This window comes from Erithacus rubecula (genome assembly GCF_903797595.1).
Source record: "Erithacus rubecula genome assembly, chromosome: Z".
Classification (NCBI taxonomy): Eukaryota; Metazoa; Chordata; class Aves; order Passeriformes; family Muscicapidae; genus Erithacus; species Erithacus rubecula.
The window spans coordinates 12,737,870-12,761,640 of NC_136661.1; the positions used below are offsets into that span (position 1 = coordinate 12,737,870).

At 38.0% G+C, this 23,771-nt stretch overlaps 2 protein-coding genes across 6 annotated transcripts in view; one reads left to right on the forward strand and one right to left on the reverse strand.

Annotated features, from left to right (window-relative positions):
• TRAPPC13 (trafficking protein particle complex subunit 13) overlaps positions 1 to 23,771 on the reverse strand; it is a 91,558-nt gene that overhangs the window by 22,568 nt on the left and 45,219 nt on the right. For 4 of the 5 annotated variants that reach the window (XM_079330507.1, XM_079330506.1, XM_079330505.1 and 1 more), the window contains exon 1: positions 573 to 708. The exons of the other annotated variant lie outside the window; for it this stretch is intronic. In XM_079330507.1, the coding sequence (XP_079186633.1) occupies positions 573 to 618 (46 nt within the window). In that variant the 5' untranslated portion in view covers positions 619 to 708. Of the gene's footprint in view, positions 1 to 572; positions 709 to 23,771 lie in introns of those variants that run through there. 5 annotated transcript variants of the gene reach the window in all.
• On the forward strand, positions 617 to 23,713 carry TRIM23 (tripartite motif containing 23; the record flags this gene model as incomplete). Its single annotated transcript, XM_079330501.1, has 11 exons — positions 617 to 976; positions 1,406 to 1,568; positions 9,007 to 9,128; positions 9,916 to 10,194; positions 10,795 to 10,977; positions 11,494 to 11,709; positions 12,747 to 12,881; positions 17,632 to 17,761; positions 17,879 to 17,989; positions 19,401 to 19,525; positions 19,860 to 23,713. The coding sequence occupies 11 exons, from the start codon at positions 617 to 619 to the stop codon at positions 20,037 to 20,039; spliced, it is 2,004 nt and encodes a 667-aa protein (XP_079186627.1). The 3' UTR covers positions 20,040 to 23,713.

The window sequence follows — 23,771 nt, forward strand, 5'->3', positions numbered from 1 at the left end:
ACCATGTTGGAAAAGAAGTCCGAAATCATGGAATCCAACGTAAAACCGAACACCACCTTGTTAAATAGACCATGTCATCAAGAGCCACATCCAGTCTACACTCTCCGGGACGGTGATTCCCTCACCTCCCTGGGCAGCCCACGCCAATCACCCTTCCTGCCAAAGAACCCCTCCTAGCGCACAACCTAAACCGCCCCTGGGGCAGTTTAAGATTGCATCCTCTCGTCCTGAAAAACGAAAAAACAAAAGAGGCAGCAGGGGAACTGGAAAGGAAATTTTAGCTGAACGTTTTCTTTGAAGCCTTACGCAAAGCGCTGGCACGGGCGTGCAGGCGGGCTGAGCCCCTCACGCCAGGCGCACCCCTGTGGTATGCGGGGCACGGCGAGCAGCGCCCACCGCTGCCTTATGCCCTCGGGCACCGAGCGCCGCGGGGCCCGAGCGCCGGGCCGCTCCCTGCTCCACCTCCATCTAAACCGGGAGGAAAAACACCCTCGGCTGCCGGTCAGACACGCTGTTTCACCACCGAACCAAGGCCGTGCGGGCGGGAACCGGCGGAACCGCACTGTCAGTACCTTTCAGAGCCAGCAAATGCTCCTGCTTGGGCTGGTTGACGTCCATGGCCTTCACCCCGCAGGATGGCCGACGGAGCGGGAGGAGGCGCGCAGACTGCGGCGGTAGCAGGCACCGCCGTCCCAGGCTGCAGCGCGGCGGAAGGGACTACAGCCCCCAGGGCTCCGCGGGCAGCCGGGGCCCGGCGCTGCCTCCTCCGCCTGCCTGGGCCTCTCTGGGGCACGGTGGGAGTCGTAGTTCTGCAGGGCGGGGCCTGCGCCGCTGGCGGCTCCTCGCTCCGTCCTGCGGGCTGCTCCGCTCCGCCCTCCCCGAGATGGCGGCCCTGGCTGTAAACAAGGCCGGGCCGGAGGGTGGCCGCGGGCCTGGCGGTGGCGGCGGTCGCGGCCCAGCGGGCGCTGCAGTGAAGGTGAGGGGGCGGCTCGGGCCAGCTCCTGTGGTGGGGCGGGCGGTACCGGCGGAGGATGGAGCGCGGGAGGCCTGTGGTACAGGATGCGTCCCAGTGGGGTGCCGGGCTTATGGATTGGTTTGTGGTTTTTTTCTTTCTATATAACCATCAGTTTTGCTTTTCATTTATATCTTGAGGTGTTTCGGCCCGCAGCTGTTTGCGCGCACTAGCTCGGTGCTGCGTTTGTAGCTTGCTAAGTGGCTCACTTGGTATGACTGACCTCTTTATGAGATCAGCTGCGAGGGGAAACCACTGGCCAGCTCTCTGCTTATCTCCTGAGCATGTATGATTGCATGAACGTCTGTAAAAGAAACTGTCACGTGGTTTACTGTGTGAAGTTTTGTTTTTTTTATTAGCTCAAAACCAAATATGGTATTTTTTAACTTACAGGTTCTTGAGTGTGGGGTCTGTGAAGATGTGTTTTCTTTGCAAGGAGACAAAGTTCCCCGGCTGCTTTTGTGTGGCCATACTGTCTGCCATGACTGCCTTACCCGTCTTCCCCTCCACGGCAGAGCAGTTCGTTGTCCTTTTGATCGACAAGTTACTGAACTAGGTAAGAAAATATAAGTTTGATATTTTTGAAACATGTCAGTCAAGGATGTCTAGAAGATAATGCTGGACATAGTTTCTTAGTGCTCCACGTAGTATAATATTTCCAAGTAATGAATGTGCCTTTATGTTCTTGAGCCTGGGCTTGCACACTTTATACCTGGACATCTTCTTGTACACCTATATTTACAAAGGGACTACTCTGCTGAATGTTTCTGTGTAAAGGTTTTTGCATGAGTATAAGTTTTCTATTGTCCTAAACACTAAACCCCTGCAATTGAATAAGTAACTTTTTTGACAAGTGCATTTGTCTGAATTCATGATGAAGTGATCTAGAGGGGAGGATCAGTGATAAGAAATCTGGTGTTTGCAGTGTTAGTGACTTCTATACATGCAATAATTGGTAATGGCAGGCTATGAATAGGAATTCCCCTACTCTAAGAATGTCTGCACATGGTATTTGAAGGGATATGATAAAGCTTTTTTCTTACAGTGGAAGTTTGTTTTAGGCAAAAGATGACACATGCATATAATTCCTCCAGAATAAGAATTACCTAGTCAACATGGGGTTATAGAGAAGACAAGTTATCAGAGTAAGCTATAACAAAAATAACTGATTAATAGAACTGGCTCCAACGGTTTTGAATAGCACTGGAGGAAAAAGAAACCTGTTGAAAGGAGAATCTTTAGAAAAGGGCATCTCTAATCTGGTAAACCATGAAAAAAATGTATAAGTATCAAATTAACTTGACTTTGCAGTATGAGAATCTGCTAGGAATATTAAGGCATTCTGCAGGATGTTCTTGTTAAGATTGAAATCAGGAAAAGAAATATCAGTCTTGTATGAAAGAGGGGTTTGTTTTCTGGGTAAAGGGAGATGAGAAAGTATGAGAATCATGAATGATTGCCAATCTAGTAGAGTAGCTAAAAGACATGGTTTGTTTGACTTCTTATCTGTGACTGTACAGCTACACAAGATTTCTTAAATTGTGCTTTTAGAGGGAGAATGTTGGAGCACAATACTCAGTCCTGTTGTTATGAAACATTTTTGTCCAAGATGACTGTGTTTTTTATTGTGACGGGGAACTTGTTGCTTCTTAGTTTTTATTATGCAGTTTTTCCCAGGCATCTGAAAAGATCCTATCATATTTTTTCAGCATGTTTAACATTTGGTGAAATGGAAGCTTTAGAAAAGCATTTACAGTTCTTTGGATTTTTTGTCTTCCTGAGGGGCTTTTGATGAAATGCAGTGAAATGTTATTAAACCTCCAAGTCCCCTGCAGTTAGGGAGAAGGATGAAAACCTTCAGGATCCTTGCATATTGAAATAATAGAGTTACAGCCTGCTGCCTGACACTAGAAAGAAGAAGGATGCACTGTGATCAACAGTTGCTCACAAAAGTAATTGGTAGAAAATCTTTGCAAAACAGCTTGAAAATAAAAATACTTCTTGGTGAATAAAAGTCTGCCTGGTGATCTGATGCAGGAGGAGGTCATAGGCACTTTTAGTCTTTCCATATCCAACAGCCTTGAGACATATTACTGGTTCTAGGATAAAAACCAGGATATTATGTGGAGTGCAGCTCATCATGGCCTCTCTTCAAGGAATCTCTTAAGTTTGCTGCCTTGCTCTGGTAACCTAGTAGCTGCTGCTATTGGTTAAATTTGCTACACATGTAGTTCTGTTTTGTTTTAGAGCTTAGGAGTAGGGAGGGACAACTCAGGGCCCAGAAGAGCTCTTCATACTTCCCTCCCCTCCATCTGAGGATATGAGAAAGTGAGCTCCATGTTCACCCTATTTCCATTCTACCATTTAATGAAATAATGTTCTCTAGTCTGAGAGCTGTTTAGTATCTAAACCATTATTATAGGACCACTGGCAAGAGAAAATTTTATTGAAAGCAAAACTGTGAAATTAGGACATAAAGCTACCTGTGCTGAACACAGTTTCTTAATCAGTAATTGTGGATTTTATGGCAACTTTTAGTTGGTCTACAATAACTTATGGTTACTTTTTTTCCTTTGTCTTAATGCTAAAGCACTTAATGCAATATTCATCCAAGTTTTCCTATGTAATCTTAGGAACTTTCTGAAATAAATACTGTATATTTATCTGTAAATAAATCTGTATATGGGTAGATATAGCTGTACTTTTTTGGAACTGGACTCTTGGCTTAAATTTGCAGGACTGTCTCTTCTTTCTATATGCAGTTGTATGTGAAACCAGGGTTAGAAGTACTTTGTGAATCAGATTTTTTGGAAATATGTGTTCTGCAACTGAAAACTGAAATGTTGTTTACATGCTTAGCAAAATAGTGCAATGTGAAAGTTAGTTTGATTTTTAAAATTTTCAAATCATGTATTCTGGAGATTTTTGATTCAGGCAGTTTAGATGGGGAAAGTCCAATAAATGGTATCTGTAGAAAAAGAGGCTTCTCTCAAAGATTTTCCTTAAAGTATGTTGATTTGAGACAAAAGGCAAATATTTTCCTGCAAACTGTTTTCTCCCTTCTTATGTTGAATTACTGGTTATTTTTGGCTGGGTTTTTGGGTTTTGGTTTTTTTATTATTGGGTTGTGGGTGTTTTTTTAAATTAATACTCTGACCAGGCTACTTTTGTGAAAAATCCGTTTGTTACAGTGTTGAAGTTTCTCTCTATCTAGCATTACAGCAGAGCTGAAATTATTTTCTATCATTAAAACTTTTTCACAGAGATATGCAGGTAATGGCATCCGTCATGCAATCCATCTGATTGGTGTTGCTTATATTTACACATGCTTTTGCTAGTGTTGGGAGTGCCAAGCTGAAACTTAAAAATACTGTGTAATAAAATGCAGTTGAATATTCTCTCAAATCTGTTTAGACATTTGGACAGAAGTTATTCCTTTATCCCCTTCATTATTTATACTTTTGCAGTCAAGATTCAAGCTTTTGAAATTGACATTTGTATTGTTAACTGGAGTCAGTCTTAATATCTTTGCTCTGTCACTATCTCATTCCTGGCTGACAGATTTCTTACTATTCATGTCTTCTTCTTGTGGGATGGCAGTCAGAGTGTGTAATGATTTTTGTAATGGGCACAAACATTCTTTGCAGGCACAAGGATGAGATCACTAGACTGTCTTACGTTTGTGATCAAAGCAAAATTTGAGGTGAAATCCGAGACAGTAAATGGATGTATTTACACAACTCATCCTTTAATAATTTTAAATGTAATATAAATACTTGGTCAGTTGTGTTGAAAATATATAGGTCAAGTAGCTAAAAAATTTATAGGTAGATTTAGAGTAAAAAGGAGAAAAGTCCCGGTTTTGCAAATATGTAAAGTTTATGATAGATAACTGGTGAAATGAGACATGGCTTTTTAAATGAGAATGGATACTAATGACAAAGTAGTCCACCTAGCTGATCGGGGAAGCCAGTGGGTATGATCTTTTTGGATTTCAGTAGGGTTTGGGTGCTGTTTCTCACAGTGTCCTGCTGGACAAATGTCCAGCACACAGCTGGATAAACACATTGTGTGATAGGAGAGCAGCTGGCTCACGGGTCAGACACAAGGGGTGACAGTGAATGGGGTGACATCAGGATGGGGATCTGTCACTAGGGGGATTCACAGGGCTCCATCTCAGGCCCTGTGCTCCTCAACATCATAAATGCTTGGGTGCAGGACTGGGAGGGATACAAAGTTCACAGGTGGTACAAAACTGGGAGGAGCTGTTGACTCCCCAAAGGCCGGGGGGCTCTGCAGAGGGGACTGGGCAATCACCAGCCATATGAAGTTCAAGAGTAAGGGAAAGTGCCAGGTTCTGCACCTGGGATGGGACAGCCCTGGATGCACAGACAGGTGGGAATGAGAGGCTGGAGAGCAGTGCCATGAAAAGGACCTGGGGTTCTGGGCCATGGCAAGGTGACCATGAGCCAGCAGTGCCCTGGCAGCCAGGAGGGCCACCCATGTCCTGGGGGCACAGGAGGGAACTGTCGGTGCTGCAGGGTAAGAAGGACAGGACTAGAGAGTGTCCAGGGGAGGGCATGAAGATGGTGAAGAGCCTGGAGGGAGCCGAGTGAGGAGCCATGGTCTGCTCAGCCTGGAGGAGGCTGAGGGGAGACCTCATTGCAATCACAGCTTTCTGGGAGGGCAAGAGGAGGGGCAGGCAGTGATCTCTTACCTCTGGTGAGCAGTGACAGCACCCAAGGAAATGGTCTGAAGTTGAAGGGGAGGTTCAGGTTGGATATTAGGAAAAGGTTTTTCACCCAGAGGGTGATTGGGCACTGGAACAGCTTCCAGTGAAGTGTTCACAGCACTAAGTCTGTCATGGTTCAAGAGGCATTTGGAGGATGCAATTGGCAAATAGTGTAGTCATTGTGAATGGCCTGTGCAGGGCCAGGGGTCGGACCTTGTGGGTTCCTTCCAACTCAAGATTATTCTGTGATCCTATGTTTTATAGGATGCTTTTTGCTTATGAATTCTGTTTTGGTAGATTAAAAGTTAGCCTGTAAGCTTCACTTGTTTTTTAGCTGGATCAAGATGGACAAGTTACACAATTGCTTGTACTTGTGTTATCAAGTCTTAATGGTGCATAATAGAAAGAATGTAAGAACTGTGTATCTTTGTTTCTTCTGATCTCTTAGCGTTATGAACCAAAAAAGAAATACAGAAGAGCTGTGGACTTATATTTTCTGATCTTCTTGGTTACAATTCAGTAAATTACTTCTGTTTTGACTTTCTCTTCAGTGCTGGAACAGAACTAAATTAAAATTGCATACAATGTTGTAAACTGAGAAGAGTACTTTTTAGTGTCTGAGATTTATTTAATAAGCAATAAAACATGTGAAAGAAAGAAAAGACTTTTGTAAGAAATTCTATGATGATTGAATAGCTTGCTCCTCTCTCAGCCTTTACCCAGTGTTTGCCTAAAGGCTAAGACAATGTTTGCTTAAAGACTAGGAACCCTAATCTCTTACTTAAGTAGGTTTATCCTTTTGGTACATGTGCATCCACTTATATTGGGCTATTAATGGCTATCTGGATTAGTGGCTAATCTGAAAATAGAAAGTCCATGTTAGTATTAGCAGTCATTAAATTGGTGTGCCATTAATGTGACTATTTTGTATGCTGTAGAAGCTGAAGGTTGTGCAGAGTTTGCTGTGGGCAAGTGATGAACACCCTAGAAGGGAACCACGTAGCCACTTTTCAATGCTTTGTTTTCTGAGAATTAGTCTGTCTGGAAACATATTTAGCAAATCCAGTTCCTGTTTACAAACTTCTTTGATGTAAATTAAATTCTACAAGTGGATATAGTGCTCTGTATTTCTTCAACTTCACCTCAATAAGAGGTGACTCTTCCTTGTTCTGTCTTATGAAAAAACAGTGATCTTGCTAGGAGTGTTCAAGCTAAGCTGTGAGATCAGAATATATCAAAGCAGATGACTTTAGTGGTGATTAATTTTTGTAATTTTTGAGGGACAGAACATACTTTCTGCAAACTTCTTCAAGATCTGTGATAATTAAAAGTCAAACTGGTTTGTTTGTTTGTTTGTTTGCAGCTTATTTTGTGGAGTGCACTGATCTTAGATTGGGTGTTGGCAATGCAGTGGCTCTCTGTAGCAGGCTTCCACCATGGAACTGATAACTGCAGAGGTCACTGACTTTAAAAGCACTGACTTCTTAAAGCATCTTTCTTTTTATCTAACTTCAAAGTTACTAACCAGTGCTTTCATAGGCCCGTTTCTAGGGGCAACAAATGCATAGTCTTTAATGGTAGGCATATTTTTTTAAAACAGATTATCAGTGTTGTTTTATACCCATTGAGCACATTGGAGGATAAAATAGTTTTAAATGCTCCCATTTATAGCTAGAAGACAGCAGTATCATCCATTTATTGCCTTTAATCTGTGAGGCACATAAATTCTCAGTGGCCAAATTCAAAATAGAGTATTGCAGTCTGTAGTTTAAACTGTGAGGAAGATGGATTAGCGAAGAAAGTTTCATGAAGTTAAACTGGAAGCTACATACAGAAGGAGGTATTCAGTGTGGTTAGCGGCTGGATATTTCTCATAACTGTAGCGGTTGTCTGTCTGGTCATTTAGAACTGCACTTTCACTCTAATGATAAAATCACAATCTATGGAGTGTTTGAATAAATCTCCATATTCAAGAAGTAAAACTTAATATCTGTAAACGATCAGTGAGATGACACTGAATTCCAGAAGGATGAAGGGCACATACTCCTTCCAGATTGCCACAGGGCAGCATAATTTAGGAGCTGGAAAACAACATTAGACAACTGGACAATTCAAGTAGTCTGGGCTCTCTGGGAAAACACATGGGAATACTGTTTCCATGAGTTCATGTAGATAGATGGTGTGTCATGTGCAGCCACTGAAATGCAGTTTTGTCAGCATATAAGGAAGCAATTTTGAGTAGCCAGGGTCTGCCACAGGTTGCCCTGAGAGGTGATAACATTACATTCCTTGGAGATCTTCAGTAGATGCCTGTGTGTAGTCCTGGGCAACCAGCTCTAGTTAACCTTGGCAAAGAGATAAAGAGGACCCTACCAACCTGAACAATTTTATGATTTTGTTATAATTAAAAAGTAATAATTCAGTGCTCAAAGATGATGCTTGATCTCTTGAGCACTGTTTTCCTTTCAACAGAGAAAATGGCATTAAATTTGTGACAGTTACACTGGAAAAAAGTCAAGGGATGACAATTCCTTGAGGAAGCAGCCACTAAGATTTGCATATGCTCTGTGGCCTATACAGTTACCATTTAGCAGCAGTTATTGGGATGCAGTCTGATTTTGCTTCTCATCTCATTGCTTCATGTTAACTTTCACAAAATCAGGATCATACAGGAGTAGGCATGGATTTCTGCTTTGCTTTAGGGAGTATGAGTGATCTTCCATTTTATCAAGTAGTGTAGTACCTTGGGTTTTCTTTCTGAATCTTGCTTTAACTCTTACTTAGTTTTTGCTGGCATGAGATCTGCAATTGGTGTTGCATCTTTTGATGCAGGGAATAAGGCTTCTCAGTAGACAATTCTTCAGGCTTCTATTAGTACAGTAGAAATATTCACAATACTCCTGAAAACAATAATTTTTATGGTATAGTGTTTGTGTGTTCCTTGTATTCTTTAGTAGTTAGCTAAAGCAAATTATTTTATGAGTATTTTTACTAAGTTTCTCTATAATTTTAATAGTCTTGGCATTATTTGAGTAGGGAAAATCTGCATAAATATTAAATACCTCAAGGATCGAAGGAAGGAAGAAGATGGAGTGAGTTTGCAAATAAAATGCTAGTTGTATCTCACTTTGCCAATACTAATGTAGTTGATGTGCTCTTTCTATTAGTCTAAATCTCAATTGTAGTTTATGGAATGTCTCAAAATTATATGTGTTTGGGATTTTCCTTCCTCTCCTCCCCTTTAACTCCTCATCAAAAATAGGAGATTCTGGTGTCTGGGGATTGAAAAAGAACTTTGCTTTGTTGGAACTCTTGGAACGGTTGCAGAATGGACCTGCTGGGCAGTATGGGACAGCTGAAGACGGCATTGGTCTATCTGGAGAGGTACTGAGTTTTAAACAAAGAAACAGCAAAAAAGTTACATTTGCTGGAAATTATCTCTAAATAGGAAAAAGATTGAAAATTAGTTCTTTGCAAAATGTAATTTCACCAGTAGTACTGTTCTTCCACTATCTAGTATTAAGGCTTCAATTAATTGTTCATAATTAAATGCTAATTTGTACTTGACTAAAGCAGATAATAAACTGGTATTAATAAACATGCATACTAGTTCCTCCCTTTTGATATTTTAGTTTTAGTCATATAAGCAGTTTTCTAAAATTCCTTAGGAATTCCTCCTATCCTTCAGCTATTCTTGTCAATAGTTGCCTTTTATAGTAATTTTATTCTATCATGTAATACTTCATTACCAAAACTAGCTGCTTTTATCATTTCAGTATTAACTGCTGATCTGCAACATATCTTGCAGTACCATTCTAGATGTAGATAACTTTCCTAAGTGTTTATTTGACTGTTAGTGCTTTGTTTTTCTGTAACTAATTCTGTTCTGTAATAACTGCTTTGGAGGAAGTTCCTGGAGCCAGATTTATTTTCTCCTCCAAACCTTTACAAGTTGCACTGAAGCTTGGATTTATAAAATCACTAAACACTTTAAACTTTTGTTTTCAAAAAAATTATTGAAAACTTATAATCAAATTTCAAAGTAGTTCAGATATTTATCCGTGCATAACATTTAAAGAAAGCTTATATTGTTGACAAATCTTCTGATTTTTCCTCCATTATTGGGATTAAGTGTTAACCACTTCAGTTTTGCCTGTTTTTTTGTTGTTAGAGCGTCATTCGTTGCGATGAAGATGAAGCCCACGTTGCATCTGTGTATTGCACTGTTTGTGCCACTCACCTATGTGCAGACTGTTCCCAGCTTACTCATTCTACTAAGACTCTAGCAAAGCACAGGCGTGTACCTCTTGCTGATAAGCCTCACGAGAAGACTATGTGCTCCCAACACCAAGTGCATGCCATTGAGTTTGTTTGTTTAGAAGAGGGCTGTCAGGCGAGTCCTCTCATGTGTTGTGTCTGCAAAGAATATGGGAAGCACCAAGGTCATAAGGTACTGTTAGTAATTAATTTCTGGTCTTGCCATGGGGTAGTTTGCATAATTATTTATCTAATTAAATGACAAAAGGTTGTCAAGAAAGGAGGATAAATTCTTGATTTGTTCATCCTACTTTAATTTTCCCTTCATGTCAGATAGTTGCTGTGGTAAAATGAAGAAGAAAAAATTCTAAATACTCAATGAGTTACTAATGTGTGTATATATATGAAGAAGGACTGTCCCTTTATCTACTGCTTTTCCAAACTTTTCATAACATTGGGCCACCAATTTTAAAAGCTGTTTTCATATGACACTACATACATATCACATCACTGGTGAAATCCTTCTTTTTGAATAATAAACTATGATAAACAGACAAGGTTTTTTTACTTGTGTAGTTGCTAGATGTCTGAGTTAGTTTCAGCATAATCTGTAAGTCTAGACTGCATTTTTAAATTGCAAGATGGTTTTAAATTCTTATTTGGCTTTGCTATATGTATGTGTAAATATATGCCCATATACTTGCATGTGTATATTAAATATGTAGTAAAATAGGATACATTATTAAGGAAGATCGTTATGATTGATGTTTAATATGCTGCTTTTAATTAATAGCATTCTGTCTTGGAACCAGAAGCAAACCAGATTCGTGCATCCATTTTGGACATGGCTCACTGTATACGAACTTTCACAGAAGAAATCTCAGATTATTCCAGAAAATTAGTTGGAATTGTTCAGCATATAGAAGGAGGAGAGCAAATAGTTGAAGATGGAGTTGGAATGGCCCATACTGAACATGTATGTTTTTTAAACATTTTTATTTCTCCCACATGAACAGCTTATTGGCTTTTCTGTAATAACCAGTTTAAGGACTTTCTTTGAAAATTATTCGCAGGTTTTATAGGACAAGACTTTAAGGTCTTTTATCTAGCAAGTCAGTATTGAGGCTTAGGTCAGCAGATAGAAAGGAACTCATGTGTTACAATGTTTCTAGGTTGCCTGAAAATATGAACGCAATGGGGAAAGTTTTATAACTGCTAGTGCACAGACTGTATATGTTCTCAGGTGATGTAATGTTATTGAGGCTTTTTTCTCTGGTCATTTTTAGTAAGTTGTCTATACATGCAAATGAGCTGCTGGATTGTAGGAATAATTTCTCTAAGTGTTTTGGTATTATATGCAAAGTCTTATCAGCCCTGTGATGTAGCCAAGCAGATGTGAAAATAAATTAAAATCTAGAATGAAATTTAAAATTTGTTTCTGAAATCAACTGGTGTCCTTAATCTCTTGGATCTCCTTGCTGCAACACTCCAGGTACCAGGAACTGCGGAGAATGCTCGATCATGTGTCCGAGCCTACTTTTCTGACCTTCATGAAACCCTCTGTCGTCAGGAGGAAATGGCTCTTAGTGTTGTTGATGCTCATGTGAGAGAGAAGTTGATTTGGCTTAGGCAGCAGCAAGAAGACATGACCATTCTCCTGTCACAGGTGTCAACGGCTTGTCTTCATTGTGAAAAGACTTTACAACAGGTAGGTTGGCAAGTGAGCTGTAGCATATGGCAAAGTACATGGAACTATAAATTAAGTTTAGACCACAAAAAAAGGACTATTTTCTTGTAAGATTAAAACAATCATGATATAACATGAGATTTAAGTATTTATTACAAGGAAGTGTTAGGCAAAGATAATCAATAGAAAAGCATAGAGTCCTGCAGTTGCTGGAAACCCTGTGGCATGACTTTTTTGGAGTGCTGTCTGATATTAGTGGGAAGGCAAGACAAGAATCAAAAAAAAAACCCCTATAGAATTTATTGGAAGGATTTTACAGTTGCAATTACAAATATAGATGTTTGAAGCTAGTTGTCATAGATGGCTGGTTGGAAAATATGTTTTAGGATTAAATCACTCTCAGTAGCACTTTTGGGTAGTTCAGCATCTTAAATGTAAAAACAAAGTGGCTGTGTGAGAGTTCCTGATTGATCCCTTATTCATACGGTTTAATGAAAGGGAAAAGTGATTATTTCGTGTAGCAAATAGTAAACTGAGGTGAGAAGCTACTTCATTAATATGTTATTTGTACTTCTTTTTTCTGTATTTGTTTAGAGCTTTTGTTTGGTTGCGTAGTCAGGTTTAACTGTACAAATGTTCTGATCATGAATGGGTGGGTTTTCCTCTTAAATGTGTTGCTATGTTCTGCAGAAGAGTTGCTCTATTCCATCTGTTTCAATGATGCATGAAAAATAGAAATATTCTTTATATGTTGCCATGTTATTATTGTTTCTTATAATTTATATGACTCCTAGGTGGCACATAAAAATAGTTTGTTGGTTTTTTTAAAACTGCAGAACTATTTAGTATCTGTTAGTTCTAAGGAAAATGGTTAAGATATTAATGTATGTATTGCAATTTTAAATACATCTATTTTGCAAATGTTAATTTTTTAAAGTGGAGTATTTCTCTTTAAAATATATTCTTTCTAGTGATTATATTTATATTGTATTTGGGATATTTTCAAGTAAATCACTAAAGGAAAGACATGCTTTTGTTTTCTTTGTTTGTTTGTTTAGGATGACTGCAGAGTGGTGTTGGCCAAACAGGAAATTACAAGATTGCTGGAGACATTACAGAAACAGCAGCAGCAGTTCACAGAACTTGCAGATCATGTACAACTGGATGCTAGCATACCAGTCACTTTTACAAAGGTATTTTTAATCTCATGGAAGTACAGCTATCCACCTTGTGAGGTCCCAAACCTAAAGTAAAGCAGAAATAATATATGTACATTATGATGCTGTATTTGTTGCAACAAAAGTTGAGGCAATTCAGTATCAGGTAGAGTCACAGTATCTTTCCACCTGATGCGTGCAATTTGGTATTTAGTGCAACAAACCACTATCTGCTATAATAAGGGTGAGAAATGTTTATTTTGGTATTGACCAGATCAGTAACTTTGTTTACACATGAGCTGTTTTCTTTTAAAGAAATTGAAGACCATTTGTGAGTCCTGGAAACACCTTTCTTTGGAAATATATCTGATCATTTCCTGGAAATTGCTCACCTCTTTTAGATGAAGTACTATTATTATAATTCCCAGTTTATCATGTAAAAAAAAATTTCTTTCAGTTCATTTAAAAGTTGTTTCTTTTACAGTTCTTTGTATTCACAGATAGCTTAACTTAAACGTGGTTCGTCTTCTACGTAGCTTTGGGTTTTATTATCCCATTATAATTTCAGTACTACTTTCTTTGAAAGGGATGAAATTATTCAAAGTTTGATAATGATACTTCTATTTGGTGTATTTATCTGGTATTTCTTATTTATGATACTTTCCTCTTAGGAAAATAAATAAGTTTGAAACTCAAGGAACAAAACTTTGATGTATGTGTTTTTTGGTTCTGAATAAGTGAAAGAGGAAGAGGATCTATTGTTGCTGAGACAAAAATGAGAATTTAACTGTAGCTGTTGAAGCATTTACTGTAAGGAAATGAATCCTTCCATAGGGATTCTAGGTCAGTTCTTGCTGACTTGAGAAATTAAATTTCTTCAAATGAATTGATTTGTAACCTCAGTGTATTTTAATTTCCATGTTAATGCAACATTTTCACTTCTGCCTGTCTCTTCCCTATTTAGGAGAGACCAGAGCTGGTAGGGCCAAGGAAACCTCTTCTGCAAACCCTTATTATTCCAGAAATGAAGCAGTAATAACATTTCACAGATGAAAAATTGTTTAATCAGAGTGGCTTTTTGGATGTCTGGTTTTGGCTTTCGGAGCTATTTATCTGACTTGGAAAATTCTGATTGTGAATTTCTGAGCACTTGTAAAGAGAATGGTAGCATCCAGCTAAAGTGTTACAGGAGGTCTAAAATAGTCTTGGTGGACCTAGAAGGCTGGGTGTTTGTTTGTAATGATTTGTATTTTTATGAAGTCTTCTGAAGGTTAATTTCTGAATTTCAAATGTGCTAAAGCAAGTGTAATTTTCCACAAAAACAGCAGCAGCCATGAAAAAAGAAGATGAAAGTAATTCCTTCAGTCTCTTAATTTTTGCTTCTTCACGTCTGGTATAGCTAAACATTCTCTTTCTCAACACTGTGTTTTTAGATTACTGATCTGAAAATCAATTATGCTGATGGCCACTATTGTGACTTGCAGTGAGGTTTGTTGTACATGCAAGATCTGGACCTGGCAACAGATATTAGGCAGAAATAAAATCCTCCAATAAAAAACTGTAAACTGTTATTATATTACTGGACAGGACTCTCTTGGGAGCTGCCATACACTAAAGGTTGTATCTGTTATAAAATGTAAAAAAGTGTTTCAAACAGTAGCAGATCAGAGCAACATTTAATATCCAATGAAGGTTGTGGAGATTAAAAAAAACAGGTATAGTGCCATTTCCTCTTTCTAAGCCAGCTAGGGAAATGCTACGCACAAAGCTCTGAAGGAAAGATTTGGAGAATTCTGGTTGAGATGTCTTCATCTTACTTAACTTGTACTTAGCTTGGTGGCAAGGAAATGGCTCCTCACCCAGAAGCATGATGCTTATTTGAAGATAATGTTCTTTCAAATGAGTGCAGTGGGTGTAGAACAATATATACAAGAAGAGCATTTGGTCATCATAAATATGTGTATGTGCATGCTGTGGAGAAAAAAACTATTAAGGAGACAGTGCCTGAGATTTACAAATAAATTCTCATATGATGTTTAACTATGGTCAACTGCTAACCCGTACCAACATCAAGATTATATGAGAAGACAGTATTCTATCAGAGGAAAAGCACTTTAATGTACCATTAAGTAAACCCACCCAGAGAGCTTTTGTCTCATCAAATTTCTTGGAAGAGGTCAAGGATAAAAAAGTTAAGAGATCATAGTTGTGGATATTTCTTCTGCACTTTCTGTACTGAGATTTAAGAAAAAAAGTTTTACTTAACCAGAAGTCTAAGGTTAGGTGTTTTAAAGTGTGCCGTCAATTTATGCAGCTGCCAGAAATACAGACATGAAGGGGTTTTATTTGTAATTTTTTAAGCAACATCTTAGTTAAAGGTGATGTTACAATTGACGAGAGGAGACTTTTTTCCTGTCAGTTTCTATCTGTGATAATGAATAGTCCATTACTGCTGACTCATATTGCAGATGCTACACATTGTTTTCTGAATAGCAACTTTTGTTGCAATGTCTTTTTTTGAAGTGACAGAACTATTTGTGCAAAAAAGTGGAAGTTTGATATCCATCACACATTTTCATTCCTTCTGAGAGAATACAAACATACTGAAAACAGCCTATTTTCATTCTAAACCTTAGAGAAAGCGAACTGCAACAGAATGGCTAAATTTGACAGCATCACTCATCTCCTTCATTTCCCCAATGATTTAAGTTGTGCTGCCTCTGCCTTCCAGGCATGGGAGCTGTTGAGGTGACCAGTGCTTCTGGTGGAGCTGTGAGAGGATTGTCAGACTGGCTCACTGTCAGCAAGCTCTGCCAGGGTACTGCCTCCTGCAAGAATCTTGTAAACTGAGCTGCTCTATCCAAAGCTGCTGCTGTTCCTTCTTCCTTTCAGGTGCAGAGAATAATTAAGGACATTCACTGACAGAAATTTTTGATAAAATCAGAACTGAAGTTTGAGTGTGAAAAGAATACTGGAGCATGACATTTCTTAGACTCTTAAAAGTCCTCTGCATACTTCATGTTTTTTTCTTTTTCTCCGTGCCTTTACTGATGATGTGCTTGTCAAAAATCTGTGCACAAGTTCTTTTCCAAAATGAGAAAGCCTGTTCTGATAATCATGTTGCAGTGTTGTCACTAAATTTCAGCTCTGACTCCAAATATCTAGAGCTTACATGAAATTTATTAAAAAGTAGGTAATTCTCAATGTTTTATTTTCCAAATCTCAAATAATCTTTTGGTTTTGGAGCATCTGCTCTCTGTGGTCGTAGTACTGACCCTGTTGAGTTTATGCAAGTTCATTTCACAGATTCAAAAAGTTTGTTTATTTTCATTCTGCATAGGTAGTCTGTGGAGTTCTATGATAAGGACCATCTGGGCCCATTTAGGTTCCAAGCAGCAAGCTGACAATTTCACAGGTAGATAATGTGTTGAAGTCTGCTAGTTGAAGAAGCTTCACTGTTGGATCAGGAAATCCATGAGCTGCAAACTATTAAGCACAGGGAAATTATTTAGGAGAGTTATCATTATGTGCTTTCCCTATTTGTCACTTTCATGTCCATCTCTGCCTAGTTTCAGACAGCATATGTGATGAGATGAACCTTTGATGTGGCTTTTACACTTATAGTCATGCTTTTACATTGTGGTTGTTTCATAATCAGATTTTTAATTTTTTTTAGGAAGCAGTTAAGGTATTTTTACTCTCTTGCAAGATTATGATAGCATAATGTCATTTAATTGTATTGATTATTCTGAAAGTATGTTACTTCTCTCATGACAGAAGGGAGAATCCAGTTGTTATGGCAATATGTCCAGATACATAATGGATCCTATGTGTGTGTATAGTTAGGTAACTCATATCATATGATGTAGACATGTATGTCCTGTCACACTGGCAACATGTTGGTCTTATACCAGGAGTTGTTGTAGTGTTTTGCACTCAGTAGTATTTCTTCTCTAAGAAGAAATAAGAGGCTATGTGGAGTAGGGACAGCCCTGTCTGGATTTTTCAGGAAAACAAGTATATGCCGCATAGTTCTGGTGATTGAAACCCTGGTGTTTCATCAAGAAACATCAAGCAGTTCTAAATACTTCAAAATGTGTTTTGGGAATACTAATCTCAGCGTATGTGTTTATTTTAGAATTTATGCTTTACCATTTGATCACATTGTCATCTCCTTCAATACCTAACAATGGTTTGGTGTAAACTACAAATAGGGAAGTTGATTCTCATTTCTTGTCTCCAAGCAAGACTTGGGAGGTTTTGTTTGTTTTTCTCTACTATTTTCAGATTACTGCTTAGTGCTAATAATGTTGCTGTTGCAAAGGGTTGGAAGAGACTAGAAGAAGAGGTAAAGTTACAGAAAGTAAAGCTACAGAACCTTTAGCAAGTTCTCTAGGCAGCGGCATTAAAAAAGTGGGAAACAAAAGAGTTTTCTGGTCAGAGAACTCTAGTTAATTGCTACAAACAATTCCTCACATGGTCTTAGCCAAGAATGATGAAAGAATTTGAAATTTTATCAAATAGAGACATACTGTCATGAAACTGGCTGACTTTCTAAAAGACATGTAATAACTCTGGTCTGGTAGAAGTTACAGGTTCACTACAGAAATTATTGAATGTTTTTGTTTTTATTATTGCTGGAAGTCATTGATTGTGCCTTGTTCTTTTGGAGACCATCAATTTAATAATTTTAGAAATGGTGACAGCATACATGTTTTAAACATATGGGTTTTCTAGATTAAATTTCCGAAATTTGCTGTTGTTTTATGTATGCTGTTTCTTCCAGGACAACAGGGTACATATTGGACCAAAAATGGAGATTCGGGTTGTGACTTTAGGATTAGATGGAGCTGGCAAAACAACTATTTTGTTTAAGTTAAAGCAAGATGAATTCATGCAGCCAATTCCAACAATAGGTTAGTAGCTACAATTTAAATGTAATGACTTTTCCGAATGTTTGATTTATCCATTGATTTTGGTTATTTTATGTTCATATAGAGAAAGACTGTAAAACTTAAATATTTTTATTCCAGGTTTTAACGTTGAAACAGTAGAATACAAGAATTTAAAGTTTACTATTTGGGATGTAGGAGGAAAGCACAAATTGAGGCCTTTGTGGAAACATTATTATCTCAATACGCAAGGTAATACTGATACAGCTCTTAAAATGCATTTTTTCTTCTAGCTTGTTTCAAAGCCAGAAAGATTATTAATAGAAATAATTTATGACAGTAGAAAGTTGTTCATCTAATGCAAAGTACAGCTGTTAGATTCATGAGCTAGTAAATTTTAATCCAGTTGGTCAAAGTGTCTACTGCAAGATAAAGGTGCATTCTACATAATCTATCAGACAGTTCACGGAGCCAAGCAAAATTAGAACCTCTGTTAAATTGGTTCTAGCTGACAACAGACAAGGTACAGCGTCCCAAAGTCTGCAGAGAGAGAAGCAGTACTTGCCAGGTATGAAATATAAATAGCACTTGAAAATACTCAGCTTTTAGGAGCCTTTAGATAGCAACTTAAAAAATTCTACCAAGTTCTGTAACTTCTGACTTGCTGTTGCAGTGTAGTATCTGATTATAGACTAGATTATTGAGTTTGGAAACATTGATGTATATAGTGCCAATTTAAAAATTCATGTTGCCCTTTTGTAAATCCTCCACAGGCTTTACAGTTCAGAAAGAAATTCTTCTTGATTGATTAATTCACAATTATCTAAAATAGTTAGGAATTGCAAACACAAGCTCACATGCTCAACTTTATCCCTTACTTCAGCCTTAAATGCAAACTTCAACATTTTAAATTACTCACCTTTTCAAACTTTTAAAATTTGTGGTTTGGGATTTCTGTTGTCCTCTTAAAACATACTGTGTGAAGTAGTGTGAAATCATGCCTGCCTTGTGAACTGCATGCTGGAGAGAAATCTAAGCAGTTACCCTGGTACATAACTGCAATAGATTAATTTTAGTTTTGGTGTTGCAGTTTTTTTCATCACAAACCATTTGATTTTAAATTTTGTCCTCTAGCTCTGCCCCCTTGACTCTCCAGTCTTTCTGGCATCTTAGTTATTCTCGAGTGGATAGTAAAACCTAATGCTGCTATGTTGGGTCCTTGGCCGTCTTCTCTGGATTGTGTAGTCTGTAGTTGAAGCAAGCTGTGCTGATTTGGCTGAACCTGTGAATATTACAGCCCATTAAGGGAAACTGAAACAGCCATATGGGAGTTAATGGAGTATAAATGGATCAAGAAATCGTTTAAACTGAGATGCTTAATCCACACATAGTAAATCTGGTTTTAGACCTAAGTAGTTAAAATATCATGGTCTTTATATTAGACTAGGAAAAAAATTAGAGATGTTTTCCCTGTTTTAGTTTGAAATCTAGATTTCTGTTTAAGATATAGAAGTATGTAAGGAATTTTTCAGTTGTCCTAGTTGTGTACTGCTGAGAAACTTCACATAGGAAGCTTCTAGAAAAAAGGAATTGTGTTAGTTGAAAGCTAATTTTGCTGTTTATATTTGAATGTGTGTAAAGCATTTTTCTTTTTCTTTCATAGCGGTGGTGTTTGTTGTTGATAGCAGTCACAGAGACAGGGTCAGTGAAGCATACGGTGAACTTGCAAAATTATTAACAGAGAAGGAATTGCGGGATGCCTTGCTCTTGATCTTTGCTAATAAACAGGTATTTGTGATTTGATTTTACTCTCCTTTCCTCAGCTTGTCTATCAAATTCCAGCCTTCTGAACCCTCTGCTGTGGGTAGAGAGTGCTAATGTGGAAAGCATAAAATGTAGATATTTTCCTTATGTGTAATGCTGGTCAAGTAAATGCTGGTGCTAAGCGTGCTTAATAGATTGAACAACCACAGTTTTTTTTTTTTATGGTAACAAGTAGTAAATATGTAACTGTTTGTCTTTTATGATTGAATAGCTGTTTTGTGATCCTTACTTCAGTCTAAATTAATGAAATGTCTTCAAACACAATGCCGAAGAATAATTGAGTCTTTGTATCTTGCAGGATGTAGCAGGTGCTCTTCCAGTGGAAGAAATCACAGAACTGTTGAGTCTCCACAAACTCTGCTGTGGCCGCAGCTGGTATATTCAGGGTTGTGATGCCCGAAGTGGTACAGGACTTTATGAAGGATTGGACTGGCTTTCAAGGCAGCTAGTGGCTGCTGGTGTCCTGGATGTGGCTTAACTTTATATCAGCTACAATGTAATGTAGTTTCTGGTTTGGTTTTGTTTGCACGATTTAGGGTGTTCTCACCAGGTTGCTCTCTGAAGAGGGGACTTTATTTTAGTTGGTGGTTACAAAAAAATATAAACCTTGGTCTTAGATTGGATAGTTGGTTCAGTAAACTTGTGTCATAGTGATTTTGAAAGTTGATACATTTACATTTAGTGGGATGGAAGAGTGTTACAAGGATGCCTTGAAATTCCTTTTTGTGATATTGTTACAATTTAAATTTTTTCCCTGATAAAATTTGCATTGGATTTCATGTAATAATTGCAATGAGGTTACAGTTGTTCATTGGTATTTTAAAAATTCTGAGTAGGTTAGAAATACTTTCCCATTAAACTATTCCAAAATCCATCTTAAGTTTATTAGAATAGCCAGCTCTATTAGTTAGAAGGAAATGGTGCTACTCTTTAATATAGAAAAAATCCATAAATATATAAAGGTAGCATTGAAACTTACATGCAGCTACACCATGTAAAGAAAATGCTTCCCTTATTATTTATTAACCTCCTTGTTTGTTACAAGAAGGCAGCATAACTGCACAAAGAAAACTCAGAATGGAAAAGAGTGCTGCAAAGCAAAGGGGCTATGACATTGTTTAGCAACTTGTTTTGTATCTTGGGGTCAGGGGTTACTTGGGTTTTTCATGCTGAATTATTTATGGGCATACTATGGTGATACTGAGATGAAAATGTTTTGTGCATACTTGGGGACATAATCTGCCTTTAGAGGTTGTTTACTCTTCAAGAAGTCAAATTAAATTTAAATAAACTTCTTGAAGAAGTAGTGTGGTGTAATGCCAGTCCAGCTATGTGCTTTTATGTAGAAGTCATCATTTCAGATTAAGGTTGTGGCCTTAAAATATTTGCTAACACAATGTAAAACCAGTGTACACTAATCATAAGTCTTTAGAAGGGTAGATAGTAAAATGTGATATAAACCTTCCAAAATTAGATTTTCAGTTTTTACTGTATCTTCTACATGTCTCCAATGCCCCTATTTTTGAAGATTATTCATTCATAAACCCATGAAATATGGGTGCAGGGCTGTTTAAATCTAGAGAAGGTTGCAATGACTTAGTGATATCTCATTTTCAGCTGGACGTGCAACTCTGTAGAACAATTCTATCTGTCTGGTATGCACACCAGAATCTTCTTCCCTTCTCTAAGTCCATGGCCACTGTCAGCTGAAGAAGCCATGCTGTGGACCCTCTTCATGTTGGTAGAGGAGCTATGGCAACTGTGGAGCAGTAGATCAAAACTTTGTTTCATCGCTTTTCTTACTAGAGTAGAGTTGAATCAGGAGAACTAGATGGTGCAAGTGAACAGTGTTGTTTCACAGACATGGAGTTACTTTTGCCATGCTGAAAAGTGTTTACCTAGAAGACCTCTGAACCTCATGTAGCAAAGGAAGTATATCCCATTATTTGTGGCTTTGCTTTCATTGTATTATTAGGAATTTTATGCTGTTTTCCTACTGCATACCTTAGATAAAACCAAGAATGTATAAACAAATAATTTAGTGCATTTGCACTTTTCTTCTAGAGGAAGTAGTCAATGTAACTACTTCCTTATAATGACACTCGTTACTCAAATTTCACATAAATTATGTTAAAGCAGCTAGATTCAGCAAGTCTAATGACTTGAATAATACCTGAAGGGAACACTAAGCTTAAATAGTTTAATGTTTATGAAGTGGTCTTCAATGCCTACACATGTACAGATACTGAGACAGAGTATTTACTCTTTCTTTAGACAACCTGATAAATTTGGAAATCATGAAAGGGGTTTTTGCACATACCAAACTTAAAATTTTTCATCGTTCCCAGCCTGTAACTTCTTGCACAATACACAGTTGGTGGCTGCAGCTTGAGTATCTGCTTAGGCTGTACTGTAGACCAACCCCTGACCTAGTTAGGGCTGACTGTCCCTTCACAACTCTTCTTGAAATATGAACAAATTCTGCTGAGTACAGTAGATACCTTTTCCTGTAATATTTTTAACAGAAGACATGCATTCTTTAGAAGAATCCTGATTTAGTTTTATTTTAGCTGGCTTAGGCTTCAATGACACATGCTGCTCAGTATAGTTCTACTTCAAAACATTCAAGGTGACTGGTTTATATTTTACGTAACATTAAATTTGAGGGCAGAGGAAAAATTCTCACTCATATATACACATTTTCAAGTACAAGTGATTGCTTGTGACACATGGAATGCTACCATGAAAGTGTTTTTAAATTGAATTTATTTAAGATGACTTGAAATAAATGTGAAAGTGTTGCATTTGTCTGTGAACTCTTCAGTGTAGAGTACACTAAGAGGTTTATTCGTATTATACATTAATACAGCATATAAACTGCTTCAGTTATAAATGTAAGCTTGTTTCATCAGTTTTACTGAACTTTAGTTTTTAGTGTTTTACTGAACTTTAGTTTTTAGTATACTGACCTGCAGAATATGTAATTGGAATATTTCTTCAACTAGAACTCACTAAAGCAGTGCTGAGTGTTTAGAGAGACTGAATTAATTTTTCAAAGGATTTTCATGTAATTTTGAAATTGAGTAAATGGGACATCCAGTGACTGTGTTGTGGCTTTCTTTAAAGAACCTCATCTGAAAAATAGTATGTCTAGGCTAAATGGACAGTCATGTTTTATCACTGTTTCTGTATTCTATCTTCAAAATTATTGGGAACTATGAGAGTCTGATTCTGGGAGTAGATGAGTAGATGTGGATGTCATGTTAAGATTCCTTTAAAGAAAGGGCTCTTTTAGTAGAAAAATTCATGAGCTGCTGCAATTTGCATTGCCTAGAAAATTCCTTTTCAATAAAAGTATGTAAAACCTTGAGAACTAATTTTAATAAACTTGCCTTTTTGTTTTTTAAGGTCATCTCAGAATAGAGGTGTGCTACATTTAACTTCCTGTAGAATTTTTCTTACTGATCCTGTATCTCACTAAAGATAAACTTCCTGGTGGTAGCAGCAACTTTTGAGGAAATGAATTGGGTTATCATGCATCATATCTCAATTCATAAATGAATTACCAGAACTGTAAACTCCCAAATCTTTTATGAGTGTAGTGGTGTTACGTGAATATAAACAGCTATGATCAATGTTGCTGTTTATAGAGTAGATTTAACTACTACCACCACTAAGCAGCACAGTAACAGGACCCTATCAACCCAGATTCACAACAGCTTGAGAAGGTGTCTGAGCTTTCAGTGAGAACCTGCTGTTTGCAAACAGGGAAAATGGCTGAGCAGTGGGATATTTTAGAGGCTGTCTTGGGCAAAGTGATCACAAAAGGAGGTTTTGCTTCTTGGAGAAATAAGGATAGGGGTCTGCAGCTCTGCTGCCTTGGAATTCCAGAGGGCAGACTAGGGCCTAATTAGGAAAGTGGTTGAGAGAGTCCTTACGGGCAATGGAGTCCAGGAGGGCAGAAGGAAATCCTAGCTAGTGGGGCAGGAGCAGGCTCTCCCCAGGTGCTGGAAGATGAGTTAGTGGGAAAGGAGGTGAATTTATCTCGACAGAGAGTTCTGGTTGGAACATGGGGAGAGAGATTTTATAACCTCTGGAAGAAAGGACAGGCAACTCAGCAGGACTACAGTGATGCTGTGAGGTTATGCAAGGGACAAAATCAGAAGGGCCAAAGCCCAGCTAGAACTTGATCTGAGTACTGGTGAAAAAG